The sequence below is a fragment of the Aureobasidium melanogenum genome (genome assembly GCF_000721775.1).
Source record: "Aureobasidium melanogenum CBS 110374 unplaced genomic scaffold scaffold_1, whole genome shotgun sequence".
Taxonomy (NCBI): Eukaryota; Fungi; Ascomycota; class Dothideomycetes; order Dothideales; family Saccotheciaceae; genus Aureobasidium; species Aureobasidium melanogenum.
Genome location: NW_024470053.1, coordinates 1,657,184 through 1,674,958, shown reverse-complemented (window position 1 = coordinate 1,674,958; position 17,775 = coordinate 1,657,184). Strand labels below are relative to the sequence as shown.

The 17,775-nt window shown below is 51.5% G+C and overlaps 6 protein-coding genes across 6 annotated transcripts; 3 read left to right on the top strand and 3 right to left on the bottom strand.

Moving 5' to 3' along the window:
- Positions 1–583: 583 nt before the first annotated feature.
- Positions 584–997, top strand: M437DRAFT_71432 (uncharacterized protein; the record flags this gene model as incomplete). Its single annotated transcript, XM_041025668.1, has 2 exons — positions 584–708; positions 772–997. The coding sequence occupies 2 exons, from the start codon at positions 584–586 to the stop codon at positions 995–997; spliced, it is 351 nt and encodes a 116-aa protein (XP_040884642.1).
- A 391-nt stretch (positions 998–1,388) lies between these two features.
- Positions 1,389–3,445, bottom strand: M437DRAFT_37185 (RNA polymerase I-specific transcription initiation factor RRN3; the record flags this gene model as incomplete). Its single annotated transcript, XM_041019581.1, has 2 exons — positions 1,389–2,857; positions 2,911–3,445. The coding sequence occupies 2 exons, from the start codon at positions 3,443–3,445 to the stop codon at positions 1,389–1,391; spliced, it is 2,004 nt and encodes a 667-aa protein (XP_040884641.1).
- A 666-nt stretch (positions 3,446–4,111) lies between these two features.
- On the bottom strand, positions 4,112–8,261 carry M437DRAFT_80261 (uncharacterized protein; the record flags this gene model as incomplete). Its single annotated transcript, XM_041027323.1, has 3 exons — positions 4,112–7,597; positions 7,655–7,812; positions 7,868–8,261. The coding sequence occupies 3 exons, from the start codon at positions 8,259–8,261 to the stop codon at positions 4,112–4,114; spliced, it is 4,038 nt and encodes a 1,345-aa protein (XP_040884640.1).
- Positions 8,262–9,673: 1,412 nt separating this feature from the next.
- On the top strand, positions 9,674–10,831 carry M437DRAFT_71429 (uncharacterized protein; the record flags this gene model as incomplete). The annotated part of the gene is made up of 3 exons (XM_041025667.1): positions 9,674–9,999; positions 10,051–10,414; positions 10,469–10,831. The coding sequence occupies 3 exons, from the start codon at positions 9,674–9,676 to the stop codon at positions 10,829–10,831; spliced, it is 1,053 nt and encodes a 350-aa protein (XP_040884639.1).
- A 1,152-nt stretch (positions 10,832–11,983) lies between these two features.
- M437DRAFT_36702 (NAD(P)-binding protein) lies at positions 11,984–13,301 on the top strand (the record flags this gene model as incomplete). The annotated part of the gene is made up of 4 exons (XM_041019495.1): positions 11,984–12,047; positions 12,108–12,805; positions 12,842–13,164; positions 13,223–13,301. 4 exons carry the CDS (start codon positions 11,984–11,986, stop codon positions 13,299–13,301), a joined length of 1,164 nt encoding a protein of 387 aa, XP_040884638.1.
- A 967-nt stretch (positions 13,302–14,268) lies between these two features.
- Positions 14,269–16,923, bottom strand: M437DRAFT_38412 (DNA topoisomerase 1; the record flags this gene model as incomplete). Its single annotated transcript, XM_041019831.1, has 2 exons — positions 14,269–16,683; positions 16,738–16,923. The coding sequence occupies 2 exons, from the start codon at positions 16,921–16,923 to the stop codon at positions 14,269–14,271; spliced, it is 2,601 nt and encodes an 866-aa protein (XP_040884637.1).
- Between the last annotated feature and the right edge of the window lie 852 nt (positions 16,924–17,775).

The window sequence follows — 17,775 nt, the reverse complement described above, 5'->3', positions numbered from 1 at the left end:
ACTTCTGGCCCACTTTCAGTTTGTCCAGGTACTTCCAGTCCAGGTATTGCGTTGGCAAATCGTTTCTGCTGGTCTGGCTCTGTTTTGATGATATTTCAACTTGATGCGCCTGCGCCAGGATGCATATTCCGCCTCCCCAGCCTTCTCCTTTCCAGCGACAAGGAATACAGATCGTTGATTGTTCTTGAGGACAACAACAGCCTGCTCTGTCTTTGGTCGAATGGCCTTTGGTCCGTCTTGATCTTCCTGGACGGGTCGAATTTGTGAGTGCTGAATACCTATGGTTGAAGTGAGCCCTGTCGAAAGAGTGGACGATCAACCGGCAGCGGACACTTGAGCCGAGGCGCTAGCGTGGCAGTAGATGCCGCTAAGATAACGCCGACTTATCAGATCTGACGTATACCCTTGTCAGATGCAACACGAACCTTGGTCTGACGATTCTAGAATGCAAGAGGCATTCTTGCCAGCCGTGTCCACATATATCTCTGGATCGTAAAACCTGGTTTGTGTTTCCTTTGGCTTCAAGACATCTATCTCCATCTATCTACTCCTTGGCAATTTCCAAGAATCATATCAAGAAACAATGGGTGACAACTGGCTCAGCAAGCAAGTCCAAGGCTATGTCGCCGGCGCAGGCAAGGTGGCTGGTAACATTGTCTATGGCGTGGGCAATGGTGTGAACAATGTTGGTCGTGGCATCGGTGACAGGTAATTACCTCAAACTATCTTCCAAGACACTTACTTACAAACCATACTTATTATTTTTCGCAGCATCACCAACACGACACGCTATTGGGGCCAGGGTGTGGCAGGCTATGGCAACAACATCAAGGATGCTTCTGGTGCTGGAGGTCCTCGCGTGCCCACTGGCGGCAATCCTCTCGGTTTGAGTGGTCCAGGGTCGAGCAAGACTCTGATGCCTGGAGGAAAGCTGCCTCCTGGCAGTGGGCAACGAAACGCTGGCAAGGGCAATGCTAAAAATCCACTTGGCTTGTAGAGGACAAGAACCCACTCATTTGACGAAGACACGAATCAAACAACCATCCTCGACGGATTACGAACAAAACAAACAGAGTGTGTTATGGAGAAGGCGTTCAGGATGGAATCACAAGTATAAGCTTATGCTGTTGAACAAGGGATTTTCCAATATGTTTTTAAGAATGAGTTTCATTGTCATCTAGTCACAGACTGCTTTGCCATTAATGATCGACCTACTTTTTGAACTTTGCTCAATCAAATACGCCTCGTGACCTATCCACCCACGCTGAACTGCGCCAAAAACGAAAACACAACCAGCACATGCATAAAGAGCAACATGCAGATACCAGCCCAAAACTCCGCGCTAAATCAGTCATATCGTATCTCGACAATCCACACCAGTGTCAGTTCTACTCGCTCTCGTATTCTGGGTCATCACCAATGTCACCAAATCCATCTTCGTCCTCATCTTCATCACTGCTATCTTCATCGTCATCGTCATCTTGCATGCCAGGCACTCCCCTCCAGATCATGTAGTCGCCTTCTAGCCATTTCTTGCTCTTGGGCAGTTGGTAAGGGTCGAAGGGGAAGAAGGCATCCAGCTGATGGTGAGCTTCACCACTTTGATGACTGAGTGTGTTCTCTCTTCGGGCAGCGCCCATGTCCCTGCTGGCAGGTGCGGCCATGGAACGGAAGGAAGACAGACGCAGGCGCTTGTTGGTCTCCAACAAAGGAATGACATACATAAAGCGAAGATGGTTGGCAATCGCTCCGAATTGGTGAACAATGGCGGGTGCGCAAACTTTGAGAGGGTTGAGCTTGGAGTAGATGGCCTGAGTCAAGCACTCCTTGATGCCAGGAAGCCATTCTGGTTCACCCTCCTCGAAAATGTCGTAGTCTTCAACATCTGCATCGTCTGGTGTCATGATGAAGTCTCTCCATCTGAAGCAGAAGATATAGAGCATAGCTTGAGCAATCGCATAAAAGGTTCCGTAACGGCTGAGATTAGGACCCTGGCAAGCAGGCTCGTGGTTGCGACGCAATGTGTCTAGATGATTGCCAAGTCTTGTGAAGATAGAGCGAATGAGTGTTTTGCTCACTCGAGCGCCACGAGCGATGAAGCTGGCCAGATAGGCAGCAGCAGACAGAGAGCCATTCGTAGCAGAGCTGCGGCCAGTAGCAAGGCGGATGAGAACGCCGGCAAATCGCTCGGCATAACCTTGTGACATCTGGGCAAAGTGGAAGACGAGGAACTGCGTATGGCGCGAGCGGTACGTAGGCAGGACAAAGGTGGAGAACTGCGAGATCAGGTGCTCAAAGGCATCATTGACCTCGTACATCTTGCCACTGGCAAAGGTGGGAGTGTAATGTGAGAAGAGGAGATCTAGCACTGAATCGAGCTTGGCGACGGTGTCGCGCAGAGCACGGAGATGAGTCTCTTCAGGCGTCATGCTAATCTCGCTCGAAGAGTCCGAGTCGACATCGCTGTCGTCGTCCAAATCGTCTCCATCCTCAGTTTCTTCTGACAGACCAGAGAGTCCAAGCACACGGCCCTCATCAACCTCGTCTTCCAGATCATCCAACTCTTCTTGTACCTCAACATCGAGCTTGACCAGGCGCTCGGTAATGAGGGTCTGGATTTCAGCCTTGAGCTCAGGTGCGTACTCGATGGTCTTGAGAGCATTCTTGACGAAGGCAATGTAACCTTGGCGGGTGGCAGTTCTGTGGTTTGGAAACTGGCCTCGGAGGGACTCGGCTAGACCGCTGTTGGCGGATGGGATGAGACGCAGCAAGTATCGAAGAGCGTTGTGTACTCGGACGACCATGTGCTGTCTGGAGACGTAAGGCTCGTTGGGGATGCGGCCTAGGGATGATGGAACTGGAAGCATGTCAGCGAACGGGCGCACGATAGCCAGAGGCAAGCAAGCTTACCCTCGACAAAGTGTCCCACAATGCGGTCAAGCACAGTTCTGAGGAATCCAGGCACAGCGCTTCCTAGAGTACCGAGGAAGCGTACATAGAGAGCTACAAAGGCATCGTCTCTGCCGAGCCAGTTGACGTCGAGAACGGCATGTACCAGCTTGCCGCAGGCCTTGAGATCGCTCACACGACCACTCAGGGCGACCAAATACTTCTTGAGCGTGGCGGTGCTGGGTGCTTCAGTGTGTGATGAGACAGGGCCGCTGTCGTGGGACCGCGAGGGCTGGGCGCTGATGAAGATCATCCTAAGCTGTTCATATGCGGCATCGTCCTTGTCGGCGCCGGTCCTGAGGTGGCCCTCGAGTGCACTTCTCACTTCGTCCTTGACCAGATCCAACGGCTTGGCCGTCCAGTCGTCCATGATTCGAACGTCGACCCTGTCGTCGAACGCCACTCGCAGTTTCTTGCTCTGGCTGGATTCTGGTGCCGGTGACGACAGATGCGAGGCGTCTCTCTTCAGACTCTTTTGCGGAAGGGATGGCGGCATGCTCGGCGCCTGTACCAGAGAGACCATGTTGCTTCCACGTACCGAGACGAACTAGGATTCTATTACTAACAAGAGGTGGATCGAATCTTTGTTCATGTCGCGTGCGTGAAACACACTGTGAAAGTGAGAGCCTGAGAGGGTGTGAAAAGACTTGAGAGAAGCCAACCTTAAAATTCGTAGCGCGGGGAACCGTTTGAGCACGGTTCACCACATATTGTCGCTACCGGCACCCTGCTCAGAGTTTTTGCTATGTCCTCCTGTCTCTCCACTTGCAAGAGACAGTGATGGTGTGACGATAGAGATGCAGAATACTTTCATAAAAGACGTAGTTATCACAGAAAGAATCTCAGTAAGGTTATTCCAGTTGCTAAGCCCATCTCTTGAGTCATGAGTGTGCACTCTGATGGCTTGTGACAACCTCCCTTTCGAATTCAGAAAGCAACAACCCGATACGAGCAGGTCTTGTCTGTTCGTGCCATTTGCTACGGATGGAGCACCATCATTTCGGACGGGGATGAAAGACAGAGAATCAAGGGACATATGGCAAGAATAATATGGTGAATGCTTTTCCTGGAATGTATACAAAACTCCGCCCAAATGCTATGCAACCAAACCATTGAACCTCCCACCTGACCGAGCACCTATGCTAAGCCACCAACCTCGATGCTAATATCTTCTCTGCTGTCTGTATTGTCCATCGCCCTGACCGAAGTAGGACTGCGCATAACCCTGCTGAGGTTGTGGCGAGCCTGCATTGCTCCATCCTCCTACTTGACTCATATTTCCCAGGTATTGCGAAGATCGTTGTTGAGCTGTGCCTGGCCCACCCATGTATGGGTAGTTGGCCTGCGCTTGTTGCTGCTGCAACTGCAACTGGATCTGATACTGCTGTGCTTGTTGGAAAGCCATTTGTTGCTGTAACTGAGCCTGTTGAGCTTGTTGCTGTGCGTACTGCTGAGCATAGTATTGCGCCTGCTGGTGAGCAAGGTGTTGAGCATGGAGCTCAGCCTGTTGCTGAGCATATTCTTGCGCCTCAATTTGTGCTCTCATCTGGGCATCAAATTCGTCCTGCAGTTGTTGTTGCTGACGTGCCGCAATCGCTTGCTGCACTGCGTTGTTTCGAAGTCCATCTCTTCTGAAGTTTCGCTGTCGTTCGCGAGCCGCCAAGGCACCAACCAAGCCTGGAGCATCCAAATCATCGAGGTCCTTGCGCCTTTCCCTTTCAGTCAGGTTCATCATAGAACTGCCCGTCATTCGAGCAACTTGCATCTGCTCATGAGCCGATAAAGCTGATCCTTGAAGTTGCAGTGTTCTGCCAGGACTGGGAGGGTTCAGGAGTGCGCCGGCGTTTCTCGAAAGTGGACGGGATGGGGCTTGTTTGCTCCAATCACCAGACGGAGTCCTGCTAAGAGGTGGGGGTGTCTTGCTGAACGACATGCGATTTGCTGGCTGACTCCAATCACCAGAAGGTGTCCGATTAAGAGACAAGCGGTTCAGCTGTTGCGTCCAATCTCCAGATAAGGTACGGCTAAGACGAGATGCAGGGCGACTGAGTGGAGGTGTCTTAGTTGTGCGGTTTGCATTCGAGTGGTCTCTGTTGTGTCCAAATACGGGTGTGGCTCTTGACTGGGTCAACGGTGTTGCAGCAAGAGAAGCTCGATACTGCACCCATTGCTCGGCAGTGAGACCTTGATCCACGGACTCACCAGCAACAGCTGCTGGCTGCCAAGCGACACTTCGGCGCCTCTCGAGATTTGTGTCTCCATTCTGTTTGCGTGTGTCGAGGGCCGAGTTTCTCTTGCTATCGATTTGTGTTGTAGAACGCGAGGACGGGCGCTGCACATCCTCATTATCCTCTTGTGGTTCGACAGGTAAGCTACCACCTGTAGAAGGGCGACCGTTTGGCTTATAGCTCAGTGTAGGGCCAAAGTTGATGGGGACTCCAGTCTCCGTATCAAAGCGACTTCGTGTTTGAGTCTCATATTCGGGGTTGCCAACCGTCTTGAGTCGGCCCGTTCGACTTCTTTCTACAGGCTTTCTCTTTGGCGGTGACAAACTCTTCACGCTGGAGTAGTCGACGACCGAGTCATCATCAGAGCTACTGACAGGGCTTGGCACTCTGTTCACAGGCTCTGGTGACTGTTGAAGCATTTGTTCAAGTAAAGCTTGCTGCATAATTTCATTTTGTAGACTGTCATTGCTCGAGACTCTCGAAAGGGTAGGACTCTGTGGTCCAGGGCTTTGTGGCGGAGGACTCTGCAGCGGAGGACTTGCATGTTGAGGCCCTGATGACTTGGGGACGGGCTTTCTGCTGATGGGAGCAGCCATGGCTGGTGGTGGAGGACTTGCAAGACTTCGCGCGGAGACAGCAGTTGAGGGAAGGTTGCTGTGTGGCGGGACAGGAGGAGGAGGAGCGTCTTGATCAACCCTAGCGGCAGCTGCAAGAGGTTTTGCAGGATGGCTGTAGGGTGATGCAGGGATGGGGGGTAGGCGGTGGGTACTCGGTGGTTGATATGAGGGCCCTGGAGCAAGATTTACCTCTTCATTGCGAAACGAGGGGTCAGCAGGCGATCTTTGAGTCCGGTTGGTAACACTAGCTACCTCTCGTGGAGCACTGGTAAAGTCGAATTGCTCCTTTTCGTGATACGGTGTAGCACCGGCCTTGTTGGCCTCTACAAGCTGTTGCAGCGTCGCTGCATCCATGGCAGAATTGGCCCTGCGTAATTCGGGCACAGGTGTCAGGTTCAGGTTAGTGGGCCTAGCGTTTGGCCCGTGCATGAGTTTGGGGGGCGACGCCACTGGACCCGTCGGAGGAGAGCCTGACCGTATTTTTAGCTCCTCGAATGCCGGCTCAAGGCGCCGTTCTTGTTCGTACGGCGTCTCCTCTGATGGTACACGCTCGAGCACCGTGGCAGTCTTCTTTTCCGACAGGGGAACACCGTGCATTGGCGGCTCGGGCGCGCTGTCTTCTTGAAGGTCGCTGGTCGCCTCGTACGAGAGTCGGGAGCGGTTTTCGGTCTGAAACCGCTTGTATCCGAGTGCATCTGAGGCCGAACGATTGTGTCCACGGCCCGGACTGCCCATGCTTACCGGCGTTGTTCCAACCCGGCGTGGAGGACCGAATTGAATGGATCCATTTCCTGGTCCTGGAGAGCCTCTAGCTGGTGATGGCGAGGTATCTGTGGAGCTGCCATCGCCAAAGCGGACCGTTCCGTGATTGAGCGAGAGCGAGTTGTGTCTTCCTCTTGCCTGTGGAGGTGTATCATCCGCCGAGTTCATGCGGTGCGACGTCAATTTCTTCAATTCCTTTCTCCAGTCCTGTTCAGACCATGTTTGGCTGCCCTTTGTGTGGATCAAACCAGAAACATCAAGAATGTCAAGGTAGCCATATCTCCTGTCGCGAGGCATGGCGAACATGAGGCCGCGCTGATCAAGAGCGTCGGCAATCAGACGGTTGGGACGGCCGTATAGAGCAAAGATGTCCCAGACAGGGAACAACCAGCGAAGCATCATCTCGAAACCGCTGACTGCGGGATGCACTTCCGGCATGACAAAGAGGAAGCCCTCTGCGGTCGTGTCCCTCTCGCCATGGATGGTGATCTGTCCCTCAAGCTTGATCAGCGTGGACTGGTCGATAAGAGGCTTGGACTGAGGGTAGACGGCGTATGCAGCATATGCGTCCTTGATGGTAGCGATCGGCCGTGTCTTCTTTGAGACGCGTTTTGTTTCGTAGAACTTGATATCGCCCTTGGGGACCTCAACCCGACGATCGTACGTGTCGCGCTTTTTCAATGCCTTTTGATACTTTCCCCATTCCTTCTCGCTCGGAGGTGTAATAACACACCAACAGCGTCTCCAAGGCGTACCTGCTCCGAAGCGCACACGTGCCCAGTCATCTATGACAAACTTGCTCCTTTCCATGATAGTGCGGATATTGTTGAGCATTTTTCCCTTTCCAGCAATGAGAGAGCCTGTGTAGGCTTCTTGTAGGGTTGTATGTTCGTACATGGCAAGGCGAAAGCCAGCAGTCCATTGTGTAAGGGAGTTAAGAGAGTTGAAGTGAAGAAGGTAGCGGTTGTTGGCTGCGGTCGAGATGCTCAGAACGTTCTGGAGTTGGCCTCCTGCTGATCCATTCATTGGAAGCGACTCGATCTGTGTCGGCTGATTAGTAACCTGAATGTCCCCTGACAAAATTTTGATCTTGGTTACCATCTTTATCGAAGCGTCGCTAACATTGATGAACGTAGGCAGGACCTCGCCGTCTTCACCTGCCGCATCCAGTGCTGCAGCGTCCCACAACGAGAGCACTGTGCCCACCAGCTGAGCGAAGCACTCTGTCCATGCTCGATCTGCGCTTGGGCGTCCGCCTGGAAACAAGTCAGCCACGTACCTTGGAAACAGTTTATGTATGAGTCTGCTCACGAGAGTCTAAATCGTGCAACTTCAAGAAGTAGCCTTCTTGGTACAGCTTGTTGGAGTGGCTGTTGAGGAAACTGAAGATGGGCTGCAATTCTGGCAGTGTGTCATGGGCCAGATCCATGATCGGCGGCTGATAAGTGTAGACCATAGACATGGGTCGGGAGCCGCGTTCTGAACGCGAGTCCGAACGGAAACGTTGTTGGGTGCTGGGAGAGGGAGAGGTTGATGCATCGACGGTCTTGTTTGTAGCGGAGGCGAAGGAGGTATCGATCTTGGGAGGTCTAGCAGGGTGGTTGCTGAAAGGGTCCTCAGATGGTTGAGATTTGGGTTCTGGCGTAAAACTCCTCGACGGAGTACCCCATTGGGTCATGAATGACATTACTCGGGAGCGAGGCATTGTGTGAGGCAGGTTGGAATGCGGCCGGCTAATTCAGTGACACCAGAAGCTGATGAGGGTCTGCAAGGGACTTTTGTAACGGAGACCGGCTGCAGGCGGATTCGCGCAGGCAACAAAACGAGTGCTGAATAGTCAGACGAAACCAGGGTCTGCAGGGATGCCAAAGAGTGTTTGGGCCCGGAGTTGGAAAATCTGGAGAGAACGACGACAGGGCACAAGTGGGCAGAAGGTGGATATTTGGATCTTGTTAGTCCTATATTCAACAGACTTGGCACATCAAACCGTTCATCGATGACGACTGGCTTAGGTTTTGGACGGTTCCAAAACTCGCGGAGAAGTGACGGCGGCTGCTGCCAAAAGCAGCTACGTAGATCCCCCAACATCCGCGCAAGTTGCTGATGTGTCGCTCCCGTCCCTGCCCGCCATCAAAGACATGCACATGGATGACACTGATCAGAATTCATGACGCCCGCGGACCCATCTCTCTTGCTTGCTTTGCTTGCTTGCCCGGCATTTATCTCGTGTCCAGCTGAGCTTGTGCTGCAGCTGACAAGCCAAAATGGGACTTGGAAAGTCGGAAATAGCGCTGCATGCGCGCGACCCGCTTGCTTGGCCTGCCCAATAACGCAGCCACTTTTATCAAAGCCTCGCGGCCGCTGAGAAATCGATTGTCATTTGGGACTGAGAGCGGCTGCCCAAACAATCAGTGCTCGTGGATAGGGGCTTGCCACTCAACAGTAAGCTGCAAGTCATTAATGAGCTGCAAGGACACAGGGCCCTGAAAATCATCCAGCTGGTTATAAATATGCGTAATAACAGAGCAGGACGCTGTGCAACGAAAGACGTCGGTCTCACGCTGAACATATACTTCGTTCTATAGCTTAGAATAGTGCTCTACATTCCTGAAAAGGAATGGTCTGGCATAGCCCTCCGTGAGGATGTAATATCGAAAATGCTTGGTCTGGATAGACACGTTGTTAATGACCATCGTAAGATCAACATGGCTATGATGCGCGCACTCACAATTGATGCGCTGATATACACGCCTTGGCTCTTGGACTGGCAGTAGTGCAACATGTGTTGCTTGGTAGATCGCTCGACCGCTTGCATCGCCGACTCAGGCCAGTGTTCTGGTTTAGAACCTGGAAATGCTCAATGTCAAGTTCATCTCGAAAATCACTGCCCATCACAAATACTCGATAGTTTGGTAGCACGCCTATTTCTCGGGTGCGGCTTCCAAATCAGGTGGCTTTTGGGTGACGCGCACGGGCAGCTATCAGAAACGCGTCTTCATCTCACACGCGACAAGATTGTATCACCGTCCTGTTGCCATACCTGAATTTACAGGAAGCAGATTTCACACCGAGATTATGAAAGCGCAGAGTCGTCGTTAGGTGCTTGCCAAACAAAAAATGACCAGGAAACGCGATTCGGTTGACGAGCCATCCTCAGTCAAACGCAGAAGATTGACCGACAACATTCCATCAGAGTCCCAATCGCCCGCGCAAGGCCGCTTGACAGAACCCGAGAAAGCAGAGCTATTACGCTGGCTGGATCAATCCGATAAGAAAGATGGACCGATCTTCAATGTCTTCAACCCTCCTACGCGCAAGGGCGCAAAGAACCCACCCGACGTCTCAGAGCGCATGCTCAACCTGAATGGCAGAGACTATCTTCCGGCTCGCTACACTGTCAAGCCAATGGACAGATGGATGAGCATGACCAAATACAAGAAATTGTATGCTTTATAATCTAATCGTATTTGAAAATTTCTACTAACTCTGTTCAGCACAGTAGGAAACCAGACTCATTCCTGTGGAGATTGTGTGCTCGTGAAGCCGGGAAACGACTCCGATCGGGACTGGAAGGCCCAGGTTCACGAGGTTCGAGCCGCGGACGAGCATCATGTCTTCCTTCGCTGCACCTGGCTTGAGAACCCCGAGGAACTACCCGCAGAGGCACGTAGCACGCAGCCATATCACGGCAAATTCGAACTAGTGCCAGGCAACAAGATGGATATCATCGATGCTCTGACCGTGAACGGGCCGCTGAAAGTCGTGTACTGGGATGAGGCCAATGACGATGCAGACATGCCAGCACAAGGAGAGTATTATTGGCGACAAACTTACAACTACGACACCAAGGTTCTATCGGTGAGTCTTTTATTCACGTTTCCACAGCTTGCGACGCCGTGCTAACTTTAAAAGCCATTGCGTCTGATCTGCGAGTGTAAACGGCCACAGAATCCCGACAATCTCATCATCAAATGCAGTAACCAAGATTGTGGAATATGGCTTCATGCTTCTTGTCTGGCCCAAGACATCGTCCAGCGCAAGAGTCAACAGAATGGAGTCAAAGTGGAAACAGACGGCAAGAAACGAGCTCGGAAGTCAATTAACAAGAACTCTACTCAAAGAGCCGAAGACGCTGTTGCAGAAGACGACACGATCAGGGCAAAGATCGTGGCATCAGAGTCCGAAGCCCCAAAGGTTGAAATAACTGACAAGAAGACCGACGAGGAGACTGAAGAACCAGTACACTGCTTGGTCTGCAAGGAGCTTGTCGAGTGATGTGGTCTGCACTGGCTTAAGAGACGAGGTTGTTAGTAAGAACAGAGCTGGAGATGCGCCTCCACAATTGCTTTGCTTAGACACAGGTGTGGACAGAAAGCTCAGCATAGCTTAGCTACATAAGGACGTTCAGTTGTATTCGACTGGCCATGTACATAACATTGTCGTTAAAACAAGAAATATTTCACAATTCAAGTTGTATACTAGACCTCAGCGTATTAGATTCTGTGCTATAAAATATTGATTAAAAGCGGTTGAGGCTGTCACGAGATGTATCAGCAGATGCTTTTTGTCATGGTTGTAATGTGTTTGTGTTCGATGACTAGGTCTTGTGCTGGGAACAGAGGTAGCGGTACTCGAAGGTCTCATGGAGCCGGAGCCGGAGCCGGAGCGATAAGATCAAAAGAACAGCTTGCGGCCGAGACGGTTATTGTCGAGTCAGGAGAGCGCACAAGGCAGAGCGAAGCAAAGTCAATCTTGGTAGAAGATCGCAATATCTGGCTCGGTAGTAGATTACCCGTAAGGACCAAGAACTGAATCGCTCTGGGCCCGAGCGTGACCCGGTGTGCCTCAGCTTGAGCAACTGAGGCTAACTATAAGATTATGGAGGGATGCCAGGTTTGAGCAGAGGGTAGACAAGGGGGTTGGATGAAGAGAGCGGTTGGTAGGGCAGCATGATGCAGGGAATGTAGGGTTCCTGCCTTTGCATGCGTCAAGCAAAGACACGATGGCGTTTTCCAAAAGCAACTGCGTCGTGACACGAGTTGGAAGTGGTGCGTACCTTTTTTTTGATTTGCAGCGATTGAGCCTCTACGGCTGTATCCACATGGTGGCCTGTGGTCGGTCGGTCGGGGGCGGTCCCTTTTATGTGTAGAAAGCAATTGTGTAGCGACCAAAGTAGCTTGTCACCTACCTGGCCTGTCCTTTAGCTTCACGATTGACCTCTTTTTTCCTTTCCCAATTCTTTGTACCACAGGCTTGCCCGGACCGTTGGAGCCAGTAGTAGCGGTACTCATCGCTCGATAACCGTATTTTGAGCCTCAATTGCTCAGTTGCAAGACGAGAGACAAGCGGAGCTCTCTGTGAAATTGCTTGCTCGTTGGTATTGCTGAAGCCTTCTCGGGCCCCTCAATCCCCCCTTTAGCGACCTCGATGGGTGACACGGCGGGGTCGACGGCCGCCACCAAACCAAATGTGCTCATCATTGGAGGCCTTGGTAAGAAGCCCGATAAGATTGAGAGGGCCCAGTAGCTTGCTAACGTCTGGGTCGTGGCAGGTTACATTGGACGCTTCCTGACCAACTACATCCACACCAACTCGCTTGCTTCGACACTCAGGATAGTAGACAAGCAATTGCCACAGCTGGCCTCGCTGGCCCCCGAACACAAAGATGCCTGCAGCGCCAACTTCATGCAGGCCGATGCCTCGCGACCACAATCACTGAGCCGCGTCTTCGACCTGCCCGACGGCCAGTCGTTCGATTATGTCTTCAACTGCGGAGGTGAGACTCGTCACTCGCAAGACGACGAGGTCTACAAGCTACGGTCCTACGAGCTATCCCTCAACGTTGCCAAAGAGGCTGCCCGTCGCCAAGTCAAAGCCTACCTCGAGCTCTCCACCGGCCATGTATACGACAGCAAACGCGACCCGCCGCGCAAAGAAACAGACAAACTCAAGCCCTCGCTCAAGCAAGCAAAGTGGAAGCTCCAAGCCGAAGAAGACCTCAGCAAGATCCCGAACCTGCCGCTCGTCATCCTCAGACTACCAAACGTCTACGGCCCCTACTCCGGACAATGGATGGGCACTCAATTGGCCCTCGCCCGTGTATACCAAGGCATCGAGAAAGAGTTGAAATGGCTATGGGGTCCTGAACTGCGTACCCATACTGTCCACATCGACGATGTCGTTCGCGCATGCTGGACTGCTGCAGACTGGCGCGCGAACCAAGCACAAAGCGGCGCAGCTGCCGACAGTGTCCCTTCCACACCCACCTCTCCCTCACCCAAGAAGGGCCCCACGTCCTCGGCCTCAGTCTTCAATGTCGTCGACAAGGGCGACACGAGCCAAGGCACAATGGCCGAGATTACAAAGGCTCTCTTTGGCATTGAGACTGGCTTCCAAAACGTCCTCATCAACACCTTTGCACGTCTCAACCTCGAATCTGTTGTAGACGACGTGAACGACGAGACTCTGGACCCATGGGCCGAATTGCAACAAACAGCTGGTCTGGAAGGTGGCACAGGACCTCTGAGTCCCTTCATGGAGAAGGAACTCTTGCGCGAAGCCGACCTATGCCTCAACGGCACCAAGTTTGAGCAGACTGTTGGATTCAAGTAAGTCCTACCTAGGCCCATTCCCTTTAACGAAGCAGAATCCTAATTCTTGTTCCAGGTACACCCATGAAAAATTGACAAAGGAGGAAGTCGAAGCCGTGATCGACAGTTACAAACGCATGAAGTGGTGGCCTTGATTCTTCAATTCCCAGCATTCACAAGACCAATCTATCAGCCAAAGCAAGCATCTTCACATTCAGCCTGGCGTTATTCCTTGAGTTCTACTTGCCCTTTTTCGGAAATTTGCACCATCATATTCTTCCTTCATCTTCTCAGGGATGGGGTTTTTTTTTTTTTTTTTTTTTTTTTTTTTGCATTCTAAATGTCTATACATATCGTCATATCCTATATACCAGAACACATCCTTACAACCTTTGAACTCACAATGAACAAGACAAACGGAACCTGCTATTTCGTCACTCTTATGTCAACGTATCTTCTCAGAAACGGCCGTACCTTCGAATTAGATGGGTCAAAAATGTGCTCGTAGATTGTACGTAACGTCGTCGACCATCAAAATGCAGATGGCTTTCTAGATATCGTGTTGATAGTCCAGTTGCTTCTTTTTCTTTTTCTTTTCTTTTTTTTTTTTGATCCTCATCGTAGATGAACAGAGCTGGACCGAACAAGTCCTTCCCCTCCTTCAGTCTCTACAGTACCGTGGTACTTTGGCGTTTCGTCGAGCCACTAAAATATCCTTGCACAAATGATTACGCACTTTCAACTACAAAGAGACTTACGAATGAGAGAAGAGGAAGAGAATTGGAAAGAGCTCAACTTGTTTCTTTTTGTGCTAAACTTGATTGCAGCAAGATATTGAATAAGTGTGAATTTGGCTGCTACGGCAGCATCGTTGTCACATTGCAAAACGTCAAAATACCTCTCTATGCTCCTGCTCCCGCTCAATGATAACTGCTGTCGCCTTTGGAAACAGCAAAATAGCGGTCAGAGCTTCGATAGGACGTGGACGTTCAAAGTCGTCAGGGTTCTTGTCCTTCGTGCCGCTCTTCATGACCTCCGCTGCCGAGTACCTCGTTAATATGAAAAGACATGTAAGAATGTGTCGAAAAGATTTGTTCGTGTTGTTGACCAAGACGGCCGCGCTTAGAACTCCCAGTCTTCCTCGACGGAAGCAATAGCCCAGGCAAACTTCTCGCGCAAGGTCTTGGAGAAGAATTTCTCAATGGGAACATCAAACTTCTTGGAGAAGACGACGGTGAGACGAGGGTCGATGTAGTTGATCTTGGAAGTTCCCAGAGCGACTTCCTTGTTGCTCTCTCTGTCCTCGGCTTGCAGTTCCATGTTGCTGATTCTGACCGCAAGCTTCTCGATCTGGCCCTCGTACTTCTCGACAGAGGGTCCCTTTCCTTCGGGCTCGACCTTCTTCGTCTTGAGTTCGTTCTTGAGCTTCTTCTCCAGCTCGGTGGCGGCTTCGAGTCGCTCGTCAAGCTCCTTGGGCTTCATCTCCTTCTCACCTTCTGCCTTGAGCTTCTCGTTCTCCTTTTCGAATTTCTTGGTGATCTTTTGGCGTTCCTGCTCAACGAGATCTTCGTGGTGCTTCTTCTGCCATTCTTCGTCGAGACCCTCGGGGAGAGCAAACCACTCAGCGCCCTTCTTCTTCTTGAGCTTGGGCTCGAGCGCCAGCATCATCTGCTTGACACGGTACTGCTGATACTTGACAGCATCAATCTTGTCTTGTACCTTCTCCATCTGAGCGGCGTGTCCGGCGGCGACGGTGCGCTTGTGGTTACAGAGAATGGCAACTCTGCGGTTTGCGTCGTTGTAAGCCTTGACCTTCTCGGCATGTGTTCCGGTTGCTTTCATGTCCTGAAGAAGCCTTGCCATTGTCCAGGAGGCGTTGTAAGTACGGAAGACCTTGGCTGTCAGGCCTGGCATGTAGTTGCTCAAATGCTTGTTCAATGCACTGGTAGTGAGACGATCGAAGATATCGTCGCCGTCTTTCTTTGGAGCCTTCTTGAAGATCTTTAGGTTCTTGAAGACTTGCGCATCAACTTCGACCTCATCGTAGAAGCGAATTGAGTCTTTACCCAAGAAGTCGAATACGACCTTGTTCGGTGGCTTGAGAGTTACGTTCTCGAACTTCAAAGAGCAGCAACCAACAGTGTCAGCTTCGTCATCGCCCTTCTCGTTACCAGCACGAAGCGCGAACTGATCGATAAGGTAGATGGCAGTTGCGCGCTGACGGTCAGCCATCAGCTCGGCCTTGAGTTCGCGCTGATAGTCCTTGCGAATTCTGTCGATATGCTTCTTCAACTCTCTGGCCTTTTCAAACTTCTTGAAATCTGATTGACCCTTGACATCGGAGTTCGCTGCCAACATGACATACTTGTAGTTGCCGTTGACATTCTCCTGCCACATCGCGAGCCATGTGCCTTCGTTGTCATGACGGACCTCCTTCCAGTTGGTACCTTCAGGAGGTGCAGGTACAGTGGCTTCCGTTCCGATGTTGATAGTAACCTGGTTCGGCTTGACGCGAGTCTTGACTTTGCCAGTCTTGGGGTGCTCACCACGTCCACGGAAGAGACCAGGAGGTTCAACACGGAAGTTGCCAACCTTCTGTTTGCGGCCATCCCAGAGACAGTACATATAGGGCTCTTCGGCTTTGTCCTTGATGGCCTTGAGTTCCTTCTTCTCTGCAGCAGTCATGGCCTTCTTCTTCGCGCGCTCGGCTTCGAAATGCTCGAAGATAGGCTTGAAGTCACACTTCTCGAACTTCAAGATCTTGACTTTCTCTCCTTTGTCGTTTGTTCCATGGCCAGTGTCGTCGAGGTATTTTTTGAAATCGGTGAAGAAGTTCTTGATGAAAGTCGGGTTTTCAACGTTGTGAGTCGAGTTGAGCATGCTGCCAAAGAAAGTAGCGACTTCCTCGGCCTCGGGATGCAGTGACACTGGTACGCCATCATAGCGCATTCTGACGTTCTTCGGGAGTGGCTCGTATTCCGGAGGGAAGACGACACCATTGTGTTCCAGAGTGGTCCATTTCTTAGTGCCATCGCCCTTGGCGGTGTCTTCCCACCATTTATACTCCTCCTCTCCATCTTCGACGTCTTCCTTGTCCTCTGGGCTTTCCTCCTTTGCAGCTTTCTTGCCCTTCTTTGCGGAAGCAGCTGGGGTGGCGCTCTGTGACTTGGTAGCTGCACGCTTTGCAGGTGCCTTCTTGAGTGGCTTGTCATCGTCAGAAGACTCCTCCTTCTTGACACCGTTGGTCTTCTTCTTTGGAGCAGCTTTAGCTTTCTTGAGAGGAACGTCGTCGCTGTCTTCAGGTTCTTCGGCCTTTACGGTCTTCTTTGCGCGGATGGCCTTGGCTTGTGTCGCTGCCTTCTTCTCAATGTCGGCCTTTTCCTTGGCGAGCTTTTTCGTGAGTGGCACATCGGAGTCGTCGTCGTCTTCGCCGATTTGTTGTGCGGTAACCTTTGGAGGCTTGCGACCAGTCTTTTTGGCGAGAGGTTCGTCTTCGGAATCGGAAGCAGCCTTCTTGGATGTCCTTCTGCGCTTGGTCTGTGCGATAAGTTAGATCTGGTAGATCGTGACATGTTGTGTTGGTGAACGAACCAATGGGACATCGTCGTCATCTTCGGATTCAGTCGCATCCTTGTAGCTCTTGCCGTTCATAGATGACTTGCGTTTGGTGCCGTTGCCATTGGTAGCAGGTGGGTCGACTTCCATCTCGTCAACGGGACCCATTCGAAGTGAGACCCCAGGATTCAGCTCGCCCATGCTGGTGTCGGTGTCGTCCATTTTGACGCGTTCGTTGGATCTGGCTGGTCGAGGTGTAAGTGGTGTGAACCTGAGCTAAAGAGATGAAGGAGGACAAGTGTCGAAGGGTAGACTAAGATGGAAGATAGAGAAGTAACAAAAGGAAAAAGAAATAAGGCACAAGTATATGACGTAGATGGAGACGAGAGCTGAAGTGAATTGCAAGTGCTGAAGGTAAGGGACAGAGCTGAAGCAAGTGATAGGCAAAGGTGTGAGATTATGTCGAAGTGAGGCGAGTCCAAGAAGAGACGGAATTGCAAGGCAAACAATTAGACGGGTAGCTGCATACCTTTGATCAGAGGCTTGTCGTCTTCCGAGTCAGACATGATGAAGGGCCAGGGCTTTCTGACAGTGTACGCAGATGGCGGCCGAGTCGAGGTACTGAGCTGTTGTAGAAAACGCGATGTGCTGAATGTCTGTAGCCTCGACGATTGAGCACAAAGACGCGTGTGTTTGCTCCAGGAAAAGTAAGAGCTGAGAGAGACGCGGAAACGCGGAAGTGAAATGCTGAAAAAGTTGGTATTGATGGATTCAGATGGTAAGAGGGTCACAAAGGACTCTGATGGCGTAGTAGAAGTCGAGAGATAGGATAAAGAGGGAATTCAAGATGGAATCTAGACACAAAGTAAAGGAAAGGAAAGAACTCTCGTTCCTGCTTCCTCTGCACGTGAGAGCAGCCGGCTAGAGAGGCAAGAGCAAAGCGATCCGAGGTGGCCCGAGTGTCTCCGCCAAGGACAGCGGATGTGGGAGACTTGAACGACAGCAAGAGCTCGCAGTCCATTCCCGAAGGCCGTCGCCATCTCACTTCGTCCTCAATCACCTCTCCGCTCCCAT